General features: G+C 33.9%; 1 protein-coding gene across 2 annotated transcripts in view; it reads right to left on the bottom strand.

Annotated features, from left to right (window-relative positions):
• Positions 1-19,848, bottom strand: part of SMC6 (structural maintenance of chromosomes 6) — a 78,036-nt gene that overhangs the window by 6,922 nt on the left and 51,266 nt on the right. For both annotated transcript variants that reach the window (XM_082356449.1, XM_082356448.1), the window contains exons 19-24: positions 17,557-17,637; positions 16,283-16,453; positions 10,757-10,894; positions 9,622-9,767; positions 6,113-6,238; positions 3,100-3,205 (exon numbers count right to left, since the gene is read on the bottom strand). In XM_082356449.1, coding sequence (XP_082212575.1) covers positions 3,100-3,205; positions 6,113-6,238; positions 9,622-9,767; positions 10,757-10,894; positions 16,283-16,453; positions 17,557-17,637 — 768 coding nt within the window. The remainder of the gene's footprint in view (positions 1-3,099; positions 3,206-6,112; positions 6,239-9,621; positions 9,768-10,756; positions 10,895-16,282; positions 16,454-17,556; positions 17,638-19,848) is intronic.

Below are 19,848 nucleotides of genomic sequence, written 5' to 3'. Positions count from 1 at the left end.
CTGATTCATGTACAAGGGTTATCTTTCCATTTATTTGTGTCTTCTTCAATTTCTTTCATCAATGTCTTAATAGTTTTCAGTGTATAGATCTTTCACTTCCTTGGTTAAATTTCCTAAGTATTTTATTGTTTTTGATGCTATTGTAAATGGGATCGTTTTCTTTATTTCTTTTTCTCAAACATTTTAAGTGCAAAGTTAATCTTTTGTTACTTGAATTCTAGTGACATCTAGTGGTTAAACTGCATTCAAAGTAATTACCAAATGTCACAAGGACACAGGACCAACTTAAAGAGGCTCACACTGGTCAAAGAATAACAGCAGCAATCAATTGAAATACATAACTCTCTTTTAAAAATTTCTCTTAGTAAGTGTTCATGGGAACAATATAAAAGTAATTAGTGAGATAACATTTTCATATAATTTCCTAAGAAGACAGTATAAGTAACATTTGAAGGAACTCGATTTCATTTTAAGAGAATTCCAGATATACATATATGCACTCAAGGTGAAAAAACAGAGCACCAACCAGTTTTATCATATGTGTTTTAACAGATATACAGCTTCACGTATTTTCCAAAACACTATTTGAAAAATTATTTGGTTCTCAAGTGAGCATTCACTTATATTTTAATCTTCTAAGGGTTATAAAAATTCTGAATTTAAACATACACTGAAATTTTATATTTATCATCTGAAGTCTGAATTCTCTATGAAAATCCAAACACAAAAGCAACATAAGCAGTAAAAAGCCAAACAAAACCAACCAAACACACGCACACACACACACACACACACACACACACCCCAAAAGAAAAGTAAGAACTAAGTAACAGGATGCAGTCTTTTGCTCCCAAACTGCATCTTGTATCATTCTAATGAATGAAGCCCCAGATAAATTACGGAGATCTAAATTTTATCCCTGGCCTATTAGTAAACCTATCATGGGACTTCTGCCTCAGTTTTCTTATTTGTAAAATGAAGACTAGAAAACTTGAAGATTCTTAAAGCAATAATATTCTGTTGAATAACAGCGATGATAGTGTCAGAAAATCTAGTTTCAGTTGTCTTGAACAGTTATGGCTCTGGGGATAAATTATCCAAACACCTAATATTTTCTTCTTTTTTTTCACTTTTACTAGAGTATAATTCGTATACAGTAAAGAACACAAAGCTTAAGTGTTTAGCTCAAATAATTCTGACATATACGTACACATATACACACACACCCGGGTAACCACTACTCAGATCAAGACAGGACATTTCTAGCATCTCAGCAGATTCCCTGTGTCCTCTCCCGTCAACTACCAGCCCCTAAAAGGTAACCACTATTTTGACTTTAATTACTGTAGATAAGTTTTACTGGTTTTTGAAGAGTTCTGAAAAGTGGAATTGCTTTAATAGACCCTGCAAGACAGGTTTCTAACTTAGTTCTACCAAATTATACTCCCACTAGCAAGGTGTAAGCGTTCTAAGTCCACAACCTCACCCACACAAGGTATTGTTCATTTTAGTCACAATAACAGGAGTGGGATAGTAACTTACTATGGTATAAACTTGTATTTCTCTGATGACTAGCGATACTGAGCACTTTTTCATGTGCTTATTCACCACTTGGCGAATTAATGACTTTTAACCATTTTTAAATGTCTTGTCATTCTTTTTCTCAATTATTATTATTCTTAAAAATTTTTAGATGAGTTCTTAGTTGCATATCTGTATGGCAAATTATTACTTATTCTAAGTATTAAAATGGAAGTATAAAATTTATGGCAACTAAGAATAGTAAGCAAATATTTGAGAAGTTTGCCCCAATTATTTAGAGTGCGTAGTTGCTTTTGACCTCCTGACTACACTATTTTTAATGCTATATCCCACACTCCTCCTTTAATGCATGTGACTAGGATAGAATCCAGACACACAGACTCCACAATTTGAAAGTGGTGGCTTCGTTTATATAAAAGAGGCTAGATCTAGGGATACCTTCCAAAATAAGTAGCACAAAGACAATTACATGGGGTCAAACATTCTTTGAGAAATTCTTTTCTGGCTTCCTATAGTGGGGCCAGAGAATACAGACTTTCTATAATGTCCCACGTAATTTAAAATGCTACATGACCCAGCAATCCCACTACTGGGCATACACCCTGAGAAAACCATAATTCAAAAAGAGTCATGTACCAAAATGTTCATTGCAGCTCTATTTACAATAGCCAGGACATGGAAGCAACCTAAATGTCCATCATCGGATGAATGGATAAAGAAGATGTGGCACATATATACAATGGAATATTACTCAGCCATAAAAAGAAACAAAATGGAGTTATTTGTAGTGAGGTGGATGGAGTTAGAGTCTGTCATACAGAGTGAAGTAAGTCAGAAAGAGAAAAACAAATACAGTATGCTAACACATATATATGGAATCTAAGGAAAAAAAAAAAAAAGGTCATGAAGAACCTAGTGGCAAGACGGGAATAAAGACACAGACCTACTAGAGAATGGACTTGAGGATATGGGGAGGGGGAAGGGTAAGATGTGACAAAGTGAGAGAGTGGCATGGACATATATACACTACCAAACGTAAAATAGATAGCTAGTGGGAAGCAACCGCATAGCACAGGGAGATCAGCTCTGTGCTTTGTGACCACCTAGAGGGGTCGGAGAGGGAGGGAGGGAGATGCAAGAGGGAAGAGATATGGGAACATATGTATATGTATAACTGATTCACTTTGTTATAAAGCAGAAACTAACACACCATTGTAAAGCAATTATACTCCAATAAAGATGTTAAAAAAAATGCTATATGAATTTTAAAAAGGAACCAGTGGAGTGAAAAGAGAAGGTAAATATTTGTCACTGAAAATAAAATTCCTAATTATCACCATAAGAAAATAATGTGGCTGTCTGGGGGGAAAAAAAAAAAGCTAAAGTAATGGCTTTAGTCAGTAAAATCAATTTAATTTTCAACACTTTGGCAAAGACTATCTTTAACTTCAAAATAAGTTATTTTGTTTTCCAATGACAACAGATCAAAATATCATCAAAAGAAACGAAGCAGCTAATTCTCCTAATGACTAACATGCAAAGAGTTAAGATACTTACGGATATAGTAAGAGTTTCATTCTTGTGGTCAAAATTCATTTTTCCACAATAGGCCCGCTGGGATAATAAGTTGTCAAAGTACAATTTGCATCGTAAAGTCAAACACCTTGAAGAAAGAAATTGGGCACACTAAAAAGATTACAGAGATACAGAACTGTATACTCAGCATGATCTTTACACCAGCATGTAAGGCCAGATGAAAATATGCCAAGATGTTAACACTGGTGCCCATTTAATAGGTAAAATTCTAGATGATTTTTGCCTGTGTCTTTATATTTCATTCATGTCTCCACATTTTTACCACTTCATTTCCTTTTTTAATAAACAAACATCGATAAAATGAATAAAGATATCATCCCACATATAATGAAACCCATTATATTACAGCCAGTCCATATGAATGTATCAATCATTCAACTAATTTATATATCACCCTAATACAGAAGACATGAATCTTGTCCTTGAGAGAATTAAACTCTAGTAGTGTTAAGATAATGGTAAACTGCCTATTCATTTGCTTGTCTCCTCCTAACTTTACAGTAGCAAAAAGGGCAAAGGCAATCTCTTAATCATGCTGTATCTGTAATACCTTACGCACTGTCTAGCACAACGTGAACTTCACTTATTTGTCATATGGCATTCTGCTGTAAGGAAGAGCTTTCCCTTCTTCCTCATTTATTTACTTACCACCTTTCTATTTATAAGGATGCAGTCACAGGTTCTTATTTTATTCATTGGGTTATCATCCATTACTGTTCTTACTTATTTTGGTCTTCAAATTGTCCCAGATTTTGCCAATGGAGTCCCTTCAAGCTGCCTATGTCCTTTTATCATGACTCCACATTTTTGGGGGGCACTTCCTTACTTTCTGGCATAGCAAGAGGCTCATCTATACCTTCCCTGCTCTGCTCCAGTATCATCAGCCATTTCTCAAAGGAACCTTGATTCCTTTTGTTGGGGAATGGTATTTAGAAAATAAGATCTAGGTGACAAGTGACTGGCTATTTTTCTTAGCATCTTTGCTCCTTAATGAGTCTAAGGCTCCTTTCTTCAGAATAACTATCGTTTTATTCTTTTCCCTCCCGATTCCCTTCCTAAACTGTATTAAATCTCCACATTAGAAAATACTGATAGTCTGAGTTTTCTTTTGCTGCCACAACTATTGCTAGCTGGTTTTCAGAATTTTCCGTTAACTTTTCTTTCTTTCAATACTGATATGTATTCTTCAATTGCTTCCACTCATGGGATGACTAAAAGAGACTGTCCTCATAAAATGGCAAGGTTCTCCAGTGTAAAGAGATAAACAATTTAAAAAATTTGACCATTTTTATTGTCCTCCCAAGATTGGATAAACAATATAAAGCATGTCAGTGGTGAAGAAACATATCAAGATAATAAACTAAATAAGACCAATACCTTTACAGAAAATATTCTAAAATTTTCTGAATAACAATATGAAAACGAACCCTACTGCTTCTGGAGAAGACACAGTAATAGGCATTAGATTTACTCTTCTGCGTGAAACAACTAGAAAACTGGACAAAATCTATGAAGCAAGAGTTTTTGGACTCTGGACATCAGACATCGCATTCAGTTCCAGTCAAAACAATCTCTGAAAGATGGGAAACAAACAAATTGAGCCCCGTGAATGCCCCAAATGACTTTTATGTTGAGAGTAAAGGGGAGTGGAAACCCAAGCAGAGTCCAGAAGTCTTCCTGTTTAGGAGTCTGGGGTGGCCAAGGCACCTCCAGTTCACGAAGCAGAGTGTGGGAAAGAGGGCAGCACAGAGCGAGCTCTAGAGGACCACAGAGGCGGGTGGGAGAGCCTCAGGCTGAGTACCCTCCTCATCAGTGTCAGTGTAAGGATACTGCCCGAGGCTGGTGAGAGAAACACCCAACAGAAGCAGAAACAACCCCCGAGGTCACCCAGAGCCAGGAATAGTTCATATTCCCAAAGGCACGAGTGGAATAACCTCACAACATATCAGTAGAGGACCCAGAAGAACACAGCTTCACAGGTAGGAAAAAAATCAGTCCTCCACCAAAGCCTGCTCTGGTCCCACCTAACAAAACTGCAAGGCAGCCTCAGAAGGATAAAATTAAAAACTCTTCAAGTCAAGTCCTAATAACATGCATATAAAACTGAAATACACATTTCAAAAACTAAGCTATAGTTTAGTTAAGGAATATGGTCCAACATGCAAAGCCTGTTTCTCATTACGGCTTTATTTGAATTTCCCCATACGTACTAGAGCTAAATTAAAAAAAATTTTCTACAGTCTTAAGATTATAGTTTTTGGTATAAGTACAGTTAAAACACGTTACTGAGGGAATGCCATGGGGAAAACAGACGTTAGGCGGAAAGACAAGGGCTGCCTTGGATCCAAGTATATCAAAGGGCAACCCTACCCTATAAACTGTCCTTTATTTCTGTTGTTTGTGATTTTAGCTGAGGTTAACTTATCTCTGTCCATCTGCACATTCCTGGGTATATTAATGACATCCAGTTTTGCTGATCCTGTACTCATTCATTCAACCAATATATATCAAGTTTCTACTATATTTCAGGCACAGTAGTAGGTACTGGGGATACAGCAGCAAACAAAACATAGATTCTGCATCCATGGAGCTACACCATTCTAGTAGATCATGGTAATCAACTGAGAAACTGCCTTAACATGTCCCATCAAAACTCGTATGCCTTAAGAACATGCAATGTCCAAGAGTGAAATAGTCTGTTAACAGAACCAATGAGCTTCCAAATGACCCATTTAAGCATACACTGAACAGCCATCTATAAGTTATACAGTAAAGCATATCTAATGCAGTTTAAGTTTAAAAAGCTCACTATAAAAGTCCCTTCAAATCCAGGATCCCAAGCACTACCACCATTTCTTTTCTGATTAAATCATGCAAGTTCTTTTAATTTAATTTTATTATTTATAAGGGAGAATGTGAAACAAAGAAAAAACAAAAATGTACAATATGTGGTAATATTCTTTAATGCACTTACCTTCTAAATTGTTGATATGTTTTATATCTATGGGTCATTATTTCTTCCAGTAATTTAATAAACCTTTTTAAAGTCCTTACTTTGTTATCCAGATCAAGATAGGTTTCTCTTGCTTCTTGATATTGCCTATTTTATGAAAAAAATGTTAAGTAAATAAATGCCATTCAATGAAACATAAAGTAAAATCTCAGATATATTTAATAGGAAGAACAGGGAGTGCAGGGAGCACTGAGAGGGCCCAGCAGTAGCAGGTTTCATAAATCTCCAGACAAATACACTGCCAGAATGCGAGCATGCAGCCCTGACTGGGGAGAGCTGTTAGCAGGGCTGGGCAGAAACAAAGTGCAAGCCCTAGAGAAGGCAGAGAAAGTAAGTGAAGAAAGTGCCCAAGTGGGGCCCAGAGTGGCTGATCGTAAGAGAATACCAGCAAATACAGATCTTCTAGCAAGGAAGGGATCACACCAGAAGGCAAGAAATGTTCCCCTTAGTGACAGATGCCAGTGCAGGAACAGAAGAACACAGGTTGGGCATTAGGATCCCCCCAGCCCCAGCCTGAACAAGACAAGGTCAAAGAGGCCGGGAAGACACGGCTTCTCAGGGTGCTACTGTGGAGGCAACAGCTCATTGCTGTAGTGAGGGAGAGAAAGATCCTGACAAAGGATGAAGGGCGAACCCTGACCAAGGCTCTCAGTGATCCGCCCCCCATCTTCCTTCAAATGTCCAGTCCCAGAAAATCCAACCAATTAAAAAACAAATAACAAAAAAAGCACAAACAAAGCACACATACAAAGATATTTATGGGGGGAAAAAAGCGCTGGGAAAGAGCAGCAAAACTCTCTCTACAGACAAAGAAAACTTATTACAACAATGTCATCACAAAGCAGATTAAAACTGTAATTGAACACGATAAATTAAAACAAAAGAAAACAAAACAAGACACAAGTGCTACCAGGAAGGAATACCTCAAAGCAGAAATGAAAGAACTGCAGGAAAAGATAAATTAAAGAATTCAAAGCTAACAGATAGGTAAACAACAACAGGTTACAAACAGACAAGAGGAGGAGAAGCATGCACTTGCAGAACCCAAGGTGGGGCAAGGGAGTGTAGACAAAAAGCAAAAAAGCAAAGACATGAGACAAAATGAGATGATGCATAGGAACAAACAGACAACACAGAAAACATCAACAGACAAAGAGATGAGAAATCAGAAAAACAAACAAAACAGGAAAAAAACCCAGATAAAATGGTTAGACAAATTAACTAGAGAAGAAAAAATACATGCAACATATGTACAACTGAAGACCTCTAAAAAGAACACTAGACAACAGAACAGAAAATACTTAAAAGTAAAATACCAGAAAACTTTTAAGAAGTAAGACTTAAATCTATATATTTTTAAAAAAAGCACTGTGTATACCAAGGAAAGGATCACAGAATTTGACATTCTGGATAAGTTACAGAACGTAACAGATGAGCATCATGATACACAGATACTCAGGAGAACGGGGCTTTTATACCAGGCTAAACTCTTATCTTTCAAACTCAAAAGCTAGACACAAATAGTTTTGAACTTGCAAAAATACAAAAAATATTACTCCTATGGCCATTCTTAAGAAAACAATTAGAGGACCAATAACTTTTCAAATGGCTAAACAGCCGTTTGGAAAAAGATAAAATACATTCCTCACATCAAAAATATTCACAGAAAAAGAAATACAAATAAATGGTTCTTAAGACATGAAAAGATGTTAACCACATTTAATAGAAGTGAAATGCAAATTAAAATTACACTGAGGTGTATATATATATTTTTAGGAAATATATTTATCAGCAAAAAGAACCTAAGATAATCACACATTGTTTAGGCTGTGGGGAAACAGGCACTCATTGCTGATAGGAGTGAAAAAAAAAGGACAATCCCTAGAAAGGGGACTCTGCCAAAATGGAGTTTATCCTATTAAAAAAACAAAAACCAAAAACCCGAATTTATACAAAATAATGCATGTATAAAATTATTTGTTGTGTACCACCATTTATAATAGCAAAAAATCAAGTTAGAACTCAACTATCCATCAGTAGGAGATGATTAAATACTCTGAAACATAAAAACACAATGAGAAAATGCCTATGTACTGATATGGAAAGATCTACAAAATATATCATTAAATCAAAGAAAGCAACCTAAAACAGCTTAGTGTACCACTTTTTGTATCTGCAAGGATGAAAACACATACTCATATCATCTTGCCTTTGCATACAGAAACATGAAAGCATATTTAATAAATTAATTTAATAAAATAAAATAAAAGTGAAAAAATTCATTGTCTGCCCTTTCACATTATATTTTTAAAACATGTAAGGTATTACCTATTTTAAAGAAAAACTTATTACTATTTTTGTTTCTTCCCCTTTTTCCCCAAAGTTTGTGAAAACAGAATTGAGATCACTCCTGTTCCCTGCCTTTTTTAATATGAAAAATTCTTCATAAAGTTTAATAGCTATAATTTTCTACTGTAATTCAATCATTATCATCCAGTTATGCAAAATTTCTAATTGTTTAGTGTTACACAAACTACTATGTATAAAATAAATAAGTTACAGGAATATATTGTACAGCACAGGGAATATAGCCAATATTTTATAATAACTATAAATGGACTACAATCTATAAAAATTCTGAATCACCATGTTGTACACCTGAAATATAATATTGTAAATCAACCATATCTCAACTAAAAAAACACTAATGCTGCAATAAACATCCAAGTATAAATTGTTTTTTTCATTTTGGATTATAACAACAAAATTACTTGGCCAAACTGAAATTTTTAAAGGCGTTTAACATAAACTACCTTAAAACTTTTCAGAAAGACTAATAATAACATCTAACATATTATGTATCCTATACATTGTTTATTATGGGTTATCTCATTTAATCTTCATAACAACTCTATAAGGTAAGTACTATAATTATACCCATTTTACAGATGAGAAATTTGAGGTTCAGAGCAATTAGATAACTTTCCAAAGTCAGTTTAGTAGGTAACAGAATTGCAATTCAAACTGAGGTACTCTTGCTTCAGAACCCGCGCTCTAACTAAACTAGAGCTTCCATTTTCACAAGTAATATAAAAATATCCATTTCACTGAAATCTCACTGACATGAAATATGCGTTCTTTTCATCTTGATATATATGAAAATGGCTTCTAATTGTTTTGCTTTGCATTTCTTTGATTACTTCTGAAGCTGAATATCCTCATGTCTATATGAATCTTACAGGTATAAAAATGGCAATTATGTTAAAATGTCATTCTGTAATGAGTTCTGTAATAATTCCGAAGGAAAAAAGTTTATTATTAATAATACATGTATGAAAGGCTAGTTTAGCTATAACTATATGCCATAGCAACACTTTACCCAAATTTAAGATTTATATATAAATGTTATTTTTTGTCTATTATATATCTATGGATAATATCATAAAGTAGAAAAGCGAGCAATCACTTACCTCATTATTTCCTCTCGATCTCCATGACTAGCATGTTCTGCCTGTATCTTTTGTCTTAATCTATTAATTTCTTTGTCTAGAATTGATGCAGATTTTTTTACTTCTATCCGCTCTGGGCAGATTTGTCTTGCTTGTGACATTTTCTCCTAAGATAACAGATGTTTAACTTTAAAACTCTTCTTTGATATAACAATTCACTGTACTACTTGTGCCAAAATATGCAAAATAGAATTCTGAACTTATGTTTAAGAAATGTATTTTAATTACGTTTAATATCATTATTGTTCTAAGCTTTATATTGAGAATACGGTCCAGAGTTGTCATAATCTTCAAGAGAAAATTGCATTGGTGTACACAACTTTAATAATTTGTAAGAGCTCCATAACTTCCTAGTGAAACAAATTTCAAGTAGCAGTTATGAAAGGTTTGGCACCCAGGGTGCTGAGGTCAGACACAGCATTTTGTGTGTTTTAGGATGGATTCTGAACATCAAGTAGTACTGAAAACACAAAGACCCTCGTGTTTGTAAAATATTAAACATAGTATTTATATTCACGACATTTGTAGTACAGTAAGTTTTAAACAAGCAGGGAAATGAATTACAGAGTTTAAATCATTTTCCTAAGCCATGTAAAAGCAAAGCTGGAATTCATCTCTTTTAGGTTAAACCACGGTTGCCCTCAACTTACTCTCCTCTAAAAACAGGGCTGCTGCTTTCAGTTGTCAACGAAGGTTATCTAGTAAGTGGGAGCTGAACTGCAACCCAGCTTACAACCAAGTTACTCAGAGGCAGGGGAGCATTTTTCTGACATAAAGCTGTATGCACTTGCCAAGCTGGGCATTTAAGGAACTATTTCAGCAGAGGGAGTGCCATTTTCCAAATCACTCAGTGACACTACATGGGGATGCTGCAGTGCTGCCTAAAGTCCTCTTCATGTTGGTCTAAGAAGTCCCCACACTCTGAGAGTCCCTCAGTCTTTTCCTCTGTTGATTCACTGAAACAGCTGTTACTTCATACAAAACAGATAGTCATCAGACAACATGTCTATGTCTGGAAAAAATGACATTAGGAAAACACACTTTAATAATCATGACTAAGGGTATAAACAAAACATTAAAAAAAATGATGGATAACCTCTAGTTCTTTTTCTTTCATATCTAATTCTCGTTTCTTTTTATTTAAAGTAACCAAGTGTTCTTTTTGCTTGTCTTCATAATGCCGTTTCCCTCGTTTTTGGTTATCCACTTCGGAATCAGCAAGGTCCAATTCATCCTGTTTAAATAAAACCAAAATAATCTATAAAGATTGCTTTAAAAAATTATCAGCATAGGCATAAACTAATTGACAACTCAATAAAGTGGACAGGATTATGCTGCTTTAAGAGGCAAGTGTTATTAAGTTCATATCCATACGTTTCTGAAGAGAAATGAGGAGTTTCCCAAATTGAAAAGTCACATTATCATATTAAAGTTCTTGTCTGAAGTCTCCATACCTTATGGTGTTCTCAACTTTATTTTGGTAAACAAGGCGGTTTCCTGGGAAGCTACGATAGCCTGAAAAGACTTAAAACAATGCAAGTGTTGTATATTACAGAGGTACCTGACAGAGGAAACCTGGTTTTAAAGAAAGGTGAATTGGGGTGGAGGAGGAAAAGATGTGAAGAAATTTAACATTGACTTATTTGGTCATCATTTCTGGAGGTGTAACCTCATAATTTTGAGAACAAAATATAATTGTAAAGAAGCCATCCCAAGATCACTTTAAAGGGAAACAGTAGTAAACTATAAGGTAAAGATGCATATTGTAATGCACAGCAACCACTGGGAAAAAACCAAAAAAACAAAAATTGTAGCTAAACAAACTAGTAGAGGACATTTTAAAAAGGAATACTAAAAATTACTTGGCTAATCCCAAAAGAAAGAAATAAAGAGAAGAAACACAAACAAGAACAAATAACAGCTAACCATTACTTTTAAGATGAAATAACAAGTGCTTTCTTTTTAAGATTAAGTGCAAGACAAGGACGTGCAGTCCCATTGCTTCTATTTAACATTTATTGGAGGTCCTGGATGGTTCAATTAAAATAAGGAAAGGAAATAAAAAGTATACAGATTGGACAGGAAGAATCAAATTGTATTTAAAAGAGAGATGACTGTGAATAAAGAAATTCCAAAGAAAAAGTTTTGAAATTAATAAGTGAGTTTAGAAAGGTCACTGGATACTAGGCCAATACAAAAATCAGTAATATTTCTACATAGAATAATTGAAAAATGAATTAAAAATCTACAACATTTACTATAGTACTAGGTACTTAACCAAGAGAAATGAAACCCTATCATACAAAAACCTACACTTAAAGGTTCAGAGCAGCTTTATTCATAACCACCAAAACTGAAACCATCCAAATGTCCTTTAATAGGTGCATGAATAAGCAAGCTATGGTACTTCCATACAGTGGAATTATTACTCAGTAATAAAAAGGAATAAGCTATTGATCAGATAATGATAACATGAATAACTCTCAAATACACCATGCTAAATGAAAGAAGCCAGACTCAAAAGGTTACATATTATGATTCCACTTACGTGATATTATGTACAAGGCAAAACCATAGTGATAAAGAGCAGATCAGTGACTGCCAGAGATTAAGGGCGGGGGAGGTTTGGCTACGAAGGAGCCCTGTAAGGGAATCTGGGAGGGGGGGAGGGGGGAGGGATGTTAGAACTGTTCTGTATCTTGATTGTGGTGTTGGGTACACAACTTTATGCATTTGTCAAAACTCCTAAGCGTACACAAAAAAGAGTAAATTTTACCCTATTTAAAATTAAAAGATGATTTATTAAAAGTGCTATACTTAAAATAATGTAGATGAAAGAGAAGATCAAGAGCTCTGGAAAAATCCATCACTCAACTCTTCTAATTACTCAAACGACAGCTCTAATCACGATAAAGATGCCAACGCAGAAGACACATGAGAAAGGTTAAAAAAATTAATTCATGAAATGCAAATGGAAACAAAGCAGTGTTTCTAAATGTTAAACATATCACTTTGTACCTGTGATTTTCTGTTCATGTATAATTAAATTAGTAGACCGAATGTCAAGTACAGATTTTGATTATTTTGCCTAATAGTTTCATATATGAATGGCAACTAAAATATATTTTCCTTTGTTACTGGATTTTTCCCTTGTTATGGGAATCTGCCTTCTATTTGAGTACATGCGGTAAACAAATTTCTTTAAAGGAGGCATAGCCTGGTGAAAAGATTTTATTTAGAAGATTATATATATATATATATATATATATATACACACACACACATAGCCACCAATTGCAGCAGCTTTCTCAAATACTGATATACAGCTTGACTTCTGTATCATCAATTTGGATGTTTTAAAAAATAAACAGATTTCCAAACTCCACCTTTGGAGATTCTGTTTTAGTAGGCTGAGAATCCCTGAATCTCAATTTTTAAAATGGCTCTTGATTTAATAACCACCCAATTAAATTTTAGTCAGTTTGCTTTTTGAGCGTAGTACTGGACACACATACTACGATGATCATGTTCAGCCTCAAGAATCACAGTTACAAGGAAAAAGAAACGAACACAAACCAAAACAACAGCATCAAGGAAGACAGAATATTTGGAGATATCCCGAAAAGAAAAAGAACACGTGAAGTATCTAAAAATTGCAAGTATTTACCTCATATAAAAGAATAGATGTAGGCTATTCGCTGACCTAAGAATACAATTTACTGCATCTTGTTCGTACTGCTAAAAATAACTATCACCCAAGGTAGACACTTAATAATATACAGCTTTTATAGCAGAGTTCTATTAAAAATAAAAACATTGTTATATGGAGTATGGAGATACTCTGTTCCTTTACTTTGAGGAGAATGAAAGAAAATGGGTGCCATTTACATAGTAGGAGATACTACAGTTAGAAATTGGAATAGTTTATGAAACAGAATGGTTGAACACTAAACTTTCTAATCATTTTTGGTAGAAACTTTCAAAATAAATATGTCCACGTTTGCTTTAGGGAACCAAATCAGCTTTCTAGAGCCAAAGGGGTCAATTATATCAGGGCAGATCTGTGCTGCTTAATCTTTTCTCCTAGCAACTTTAGAAAGGGAAAGACGTGACTTATAAAATAGGATGAAAAGAATTTAATGTTCTTTTCTCCACGTTTATCATGGCTTTTGACTTGTCCTTATATATTTAATAAATTTATATCATAGGTATCATCAAATTTAAAACTAAAAAGAAACCAAGAGAGTATTTCTTTTAATTTCATTTTGTTGATGGTGAAACAGACTTAGAGATATTAAAGGCCAGTTAGTGACATTCATCCTGGTTTTGGGGTGAGGACTAGGTCGGATTAGATCTAAAATTAATTCTGATGTAGCCCTAAAAAGTTCAGCCTTTAAAAAAATACGCTGAGATGCTAGAAGGGACAGAATCATTGAAAAATTTTATTCTCTTTGATGTCTAAATAACCAATTTTAGTTACCCGACAACATTGGATAAATTGCTACAGTATGTATTATAGCCACTTGCTTCATATAACTCTACATCAATTATGAGGTTTTAAAAAGCTATAGATCATTAGATCTTGGAATTTTCAAAAGCATAGTCAACCTCAATCCAAATAAACACTCATTATCCCTATCAGAAACTGAGAGGCCCTCCTACTCCAAAATGCAGACCATCATTCTTGACGTAAGTCATGCTCCCTGTACAAAAAATTTAATTTGTGACTAAAGCATTAAGTTTGCAGTGTAAATCAAAATAAACTGTTCAAAGGGAGAAAAATATTGAAATCTTATGCCAAGATTACAATGACTACATATTTGAACAGAGTATTCCACTCCTCACCACTCCTCTGACATAAAATGAACAAACATCCTGATAGCAAACAGATTACATTTAGAAGCTGCTAATATATCACAAAGACAGTTTCGGAGGAATTAAATTCTTTTGTTAGCCAAATATTCTTGGTTCTGTTGTTACTGACGGCTATTGGGATGTCATATTGCAAAGCAAAACCCTCTTGGCTACTGGCTGACTGCATGCGGGTTTACTGAAGGACGCATCTAGCTTTCACTTATTTGCAACCAAGGCAAGGAACTTAAGACCAAGAATTCATACTGCCTTCTGCCCATATGTTCTGCTCTTGAACTTATCTACGGACTCCCAATTCCAGGAGTTGCGTTAGCCTACACGTCCCTAAAAGAACAGAACACAGCTTATCCTTCATTTTTTGTTTTTAATTTTAAGCTATCTGGGACAATTTGGGTGAGAATTGTTTCTTTTCCTATATTGTTTTAGCATACTTTATCATTTTAAGTTTCCCTGCTCAATCCTTCACCCATTTAAAATTTTCTTTTATCTCATCTTTGTTTTAACTTCACTGCTCTAATTTCTGAGTTTTGAATTCTCTCTCTCCTATTCCTGACAATTTTCATACTTATTTTATTTCTTCTTATTCTATTTTCTTTTAAAAACTAATTTTGTCTTCTTTTTTATCTTGGACTTTTTGTGTTTTTAATTCTAATTTCCTGTAGTAACTACTATTTGTCTTTTTCAACAGTATCCTTAATACTTTTTCCTTCCTCACAACTTTATTATTAAAATTTTATATTCTTCTTAATCAGTAATTTATCAGTCTATTTTCCCATTTTTTATTCTTATCTCAAATAGAAAAAAAGTAAACCACCTTGCATTACAACAGCAGGCAGGAATCACAGCTCTATGGAAAGCAGCTGTAGAGAGGCCACTGCAAACAGAGAAAAGCTGTTTCTGCTCAGCTCCTCCTCTAACTTCCTTTAATAAATTATGTTTTCTAAAATTGTCAATGGAGACAATTACAGTAAAGTTCATATGCACGCAAATTCTTTTCAATTTTTAAAATATCTAAATACATTTTGATTCAAAGGGGTAATTTTCCTGCAAAAAAAGGGGGTTATATCATCAATAAACCTTTCTCCTCTTAAAACATACTATTAATTGTTCTCAATGTCTTATAAATAAAATTTGAGGTTTCAAGAATAATTGAGCTATTCATAAAAATGAGAATGATAGTAAGCTACTTGACAACAAAGCTATTAAACATGGTGAAATTTACAGAATTTAATTGTTAAATAACTTTATTTCCCTACTTTGGTTCCAAAAAGTATGTGCTTTAAAAAAAAAAAAAAAAGCTAATTGAATTCTAGCTGGAATATAATGCAGATATGTTAATAAATGGGAATTGGGTAGCATTTTATTTCAAGTTGGCTTTTATATCAACTAATTCTTCAGCTATTGAGGAAAAGTGGGACAAGAGAACAGGTAAGCACAGAAACAGTATAGACAGATAAGATGTCCTGCCTCTAGTTCTAAAAGAAGAAAAAAATCTCACAAAATAAAAAGGTAACAAAAGCTGTAATCTTCTGGGGGGTCAGAAATTTGGCAATTTATTCTCCTTAAAGGTGTGAGCAGAGTGTCTAATTCTAATTGATCTAATGATGAAAAGTTGGTTTACAGCCTGGTTTTATACAGTTATATTTACATTTAGCCATAAATTCTGTTGAGGTAATATCTAGCCAGTATACCACATATATAAAACTGAAACATAAAAAAATATATATAGTAGAGTAACAATAATACATACCTTAAGTGGATCTGCTAGCTCTGATAGCTGATGAATTTTCTGTTTAATTGCATCATACTTGTTTTCTGCTTCTATTTTCAGACTTTTAAAATGTTCCATATTTTCTTTTTGTTGTTCCATATTTTTCTCAACCATTTTCATTTTGATTTTATTTTCTTGAGCTTCGTCTTCCTGGCGACATTTACAGAGCATATAGAATTAATTAAAACACTTAAGTAATCAAATAGAAAAACAGTACAATTCTAGAAGAGGAGAAACTATAGGCTACAAGTAAATCAGATTAAAGACAAATACAAATAACAAATTATGATATTTTCATACTCTTAATAGTAAATTAGGAGGTAGAAGAAATAGGTTCAAAAATATAAAAGGATTACATTTAGAAGACAAACTATATTGTGCTTGAGGTCATAATCAAAAGGGGTAACTTTTATTCTATCTACTCACTTTTTCTTTCAAAATACAATGTATATACATATATATCTTATGCCAGACAATGTGTTAGACGCTGAGTAAACAAAAATAAACAAGACACAGTCCATACCTTTAAGAAATTTAGTCTATCAATAAAAGTAATGAAAGCAGAAAAACACTAAGTGGAAAACCAGATTACTAATAAAAAATGAAGACAAATTCTTATTAGAGTAAAGCTCCATCGGTGCAGGGACTTGATCTGTTTTGTTCACTGTTGTGTCCCTCAGCATTTAACATGATGCCTGGTAGAGGGTAGACAACTAGTAAATACTGATTCATTTTAACAAGACTCTGCAATCTATCTAATTCACTACTTATGGTAACCCAGGGAGCTAAGCTGAATGTCATAAAAAGATGTCTAAGAGAAATTAAAATAGAGTAACAAATATGCAGTGAATTAAAACCATTAACTTGGAAAAAAAAATAATGCAAAGAGACCAACTTCAACTGACTAAAAGATACCACTAATATTGATACTGATTAATTCTGAAAAAAACTATGCTAGGTAGTTTGGTTTGAAAGGGAACTATTTACATAATAAGCTCTGATAAAGTTTTATTTCATGTATCGACAGAAGAAGACAAAACCAGTTACAATGTATGCAAGTTACATATACAAAATATTAAGGAACTTGAAGGCCATACACCAGGTAGTTTCTACCTTATTTGTAAATGGACATAGTAATCATAAAAAGTAGCCTCAAAAAAGGATTCTTTTATAAAGCTGAGAGTAGATACTCTTAACTTAAATGACAGATTTGTCCTTTAACATTACATTTAAATTGAGGAAAAGAATCTTACCAAGGTTGCAATATCTACAGACTGGTGTTCTTCTATAGTCTCAAGTTCCCGAATTTCAGAAATACTTTTTCTTATTTTCATCTTTTGAAAAAAAGTATTTAGATTTTAGTAAATAGAAATAAATGAAAAATAAAAACAAAAACCCTGGGGAAGGATGTATTAATCAACAAAGTTCTACTCTGCTTTATGTTATAGAAGGATTCCATAGTTAATGAAAGAGACACATTAGTATTAAATGAACCAAAGAAAAGTATGTATAAAGTCTGCCTTGATCACCATTATTGCTAATCCACTCTCATGCAAAGCAGATATAAGTACTCCACCTTAGCATTTAAAATGATGACAGTGTTGAGTCCACAGAGAAAGTACTTTCCTGAAACACCCAGTCTCAGTTATGGAAAGATTACTCCAGTGGTTCTTTTTTTTTTTTTTTTTTTTTTAATATGAGGGCTAAAGCTTTTTTTTTTTTTTTAATTATTTACTTATTTATTTATTTATTTTTGGCTGTGTTGGGTCTTCGTTTCTGTGCGTGGGCTTTCTCAAGTTGTGGCAAGTGGGGGCCACTCTTCATCGCGGTGCGCGGGCCTCTCACTGTCGTGGCCTCTCTTGTTGAGGAGCACAAGCTCCAGACGCGCGGGCTCAGTAGTTGTGGCTCACGGGCCTAGTTGCTCCGTGGCATGTGGGATCTTCCCAGACCAGGGCTCGAACCCGTGTCCCCTGCATTGGCAGGCAGATTCTCAACCACTGCGCCACCAGGGAAGCCCACTCCAGTGGTTCTTAAAGTCCAATCCCACTATCTCCTGGGTGTCTCTGAGACTCTTTCAGAGGGTCCATGAAGTCAACACTATTTTCATAAAAACACTAAGGCATTATTATTTATTTATTTATTTAAAAGCTTTTTTTTTTTCTGCTAAAATAATAACTTTAATGGAAGATATAAGACAAAAAAATTAGATAAGATTTGGTACAGTATAAGACACCAGCAGGGTACAGTGCCAAATTAAGAACAGAAAAAAGGTCTTTAGAAGATAGCAGGTTCTAATATATATATGTATAACTGTTTCAATTTGTGTACACCTGAAACTAACACATATTGTAAATCAACTATACTCCAATAAAAATTTTTAAAAAAAAGGATAGTAGGTTCTAGCTATTTATCAAACTATATAAACTTATAAGTAAAGCATTACCAAATTAGTGTACCAGAGGTACCAAATTAGTATACCAAAGGAATGGGACTTAGAAAGACTGCATTTCTTTTTTGAAATTCAAAGCATCTCTAGGAACTAGAAAAGTTATTTTACAGATGACTACACTAAAATTTTAAACAACAACAAATGACCTACTAAGGCAACGTAAATATGTTTCAAGGCTAGAGAAACTATCCCCATACTTTCCTGGCATCACTCTAAACATAAGAATCGCAGTATGCTAAAACCTCAAAGCTAATATATTAAACATATTTGATATTTGGGGCTTTCTGAAATTATTTTTAGAATTTTACTTTACAAGTGGGAAATGCACTTTTAATTTTTTAATGACATTTTCCTCCTAGAGATAGAATTTAGACATTTATATCTTTTCAGAGCAAAAAAAGTCATCAAAATAGGAGACTAGCATAGTACCAGCCTACAGATAATGATTACACATGCATGTGTCTTTATTACTCTCCAAACCATTAGGAATTTATTTCAAACAAGGTTCTCTAAGCCTTCATTATTTGTATGCAAAATCCAGAGAAAACCAGTTTATCAAATTACGATTTAGTGGTCACGATCAGGGAAAATGATACTCTTCCCTGTGAAGAAAGACATGTCAATCGTTGCAGAGGCAATTTTGACCTCTTTTATTGTCTGTTATCCAGGACAAACCTTTGCCAATATCTAACTACCCACGGAATCAAATTTAAATAAAATAAAGTATTAGAAGGTAGCCCATATGATGGGTATAATTTAGATGATCTTAGCCTAAATTTATCTTTTGCTCCTCAATAAAGCACACTGACTCAGATATATGTTCCACAGATGATATGCTTTTTCTTAATCAGTGCAGAAATATAATTTGTACATCCTGAAAATATCTTTATCTGTCTATCCATGAAGAAAGCTTCCTCTTATTTGACTCTGTCTTGTTTTGAATATATAATTCAGAGGTTTACAAACTTTTCCAATGACTGTATTTCAGCTTGTGTTTCATCAGGAAACATTTGAAAGGATGTTTTTATTTTATAGGTTTACTATTTGAAATTCACTGTTGCTCAAGTTAGTAGTAGTGGGCAGTTTTCCTGTAGAG

This window comes from Balaenoptera borealis (assembly GCF_965194805.1).
Source record: "Balaenoptera borealis genome assembly, chromosome: 15".
Taxonomy (NCBI): Eukaryota; Metazoa; Chordata; class Mammalia; order Artiodactyla; family Balaenopteridae; genus Balaenoptera; species Balaenoptera borealis.
Note: the sequence above shows the minus strand (reverse complement) of the source record. Positions and strands in the feature narration are given on the sequence as shown.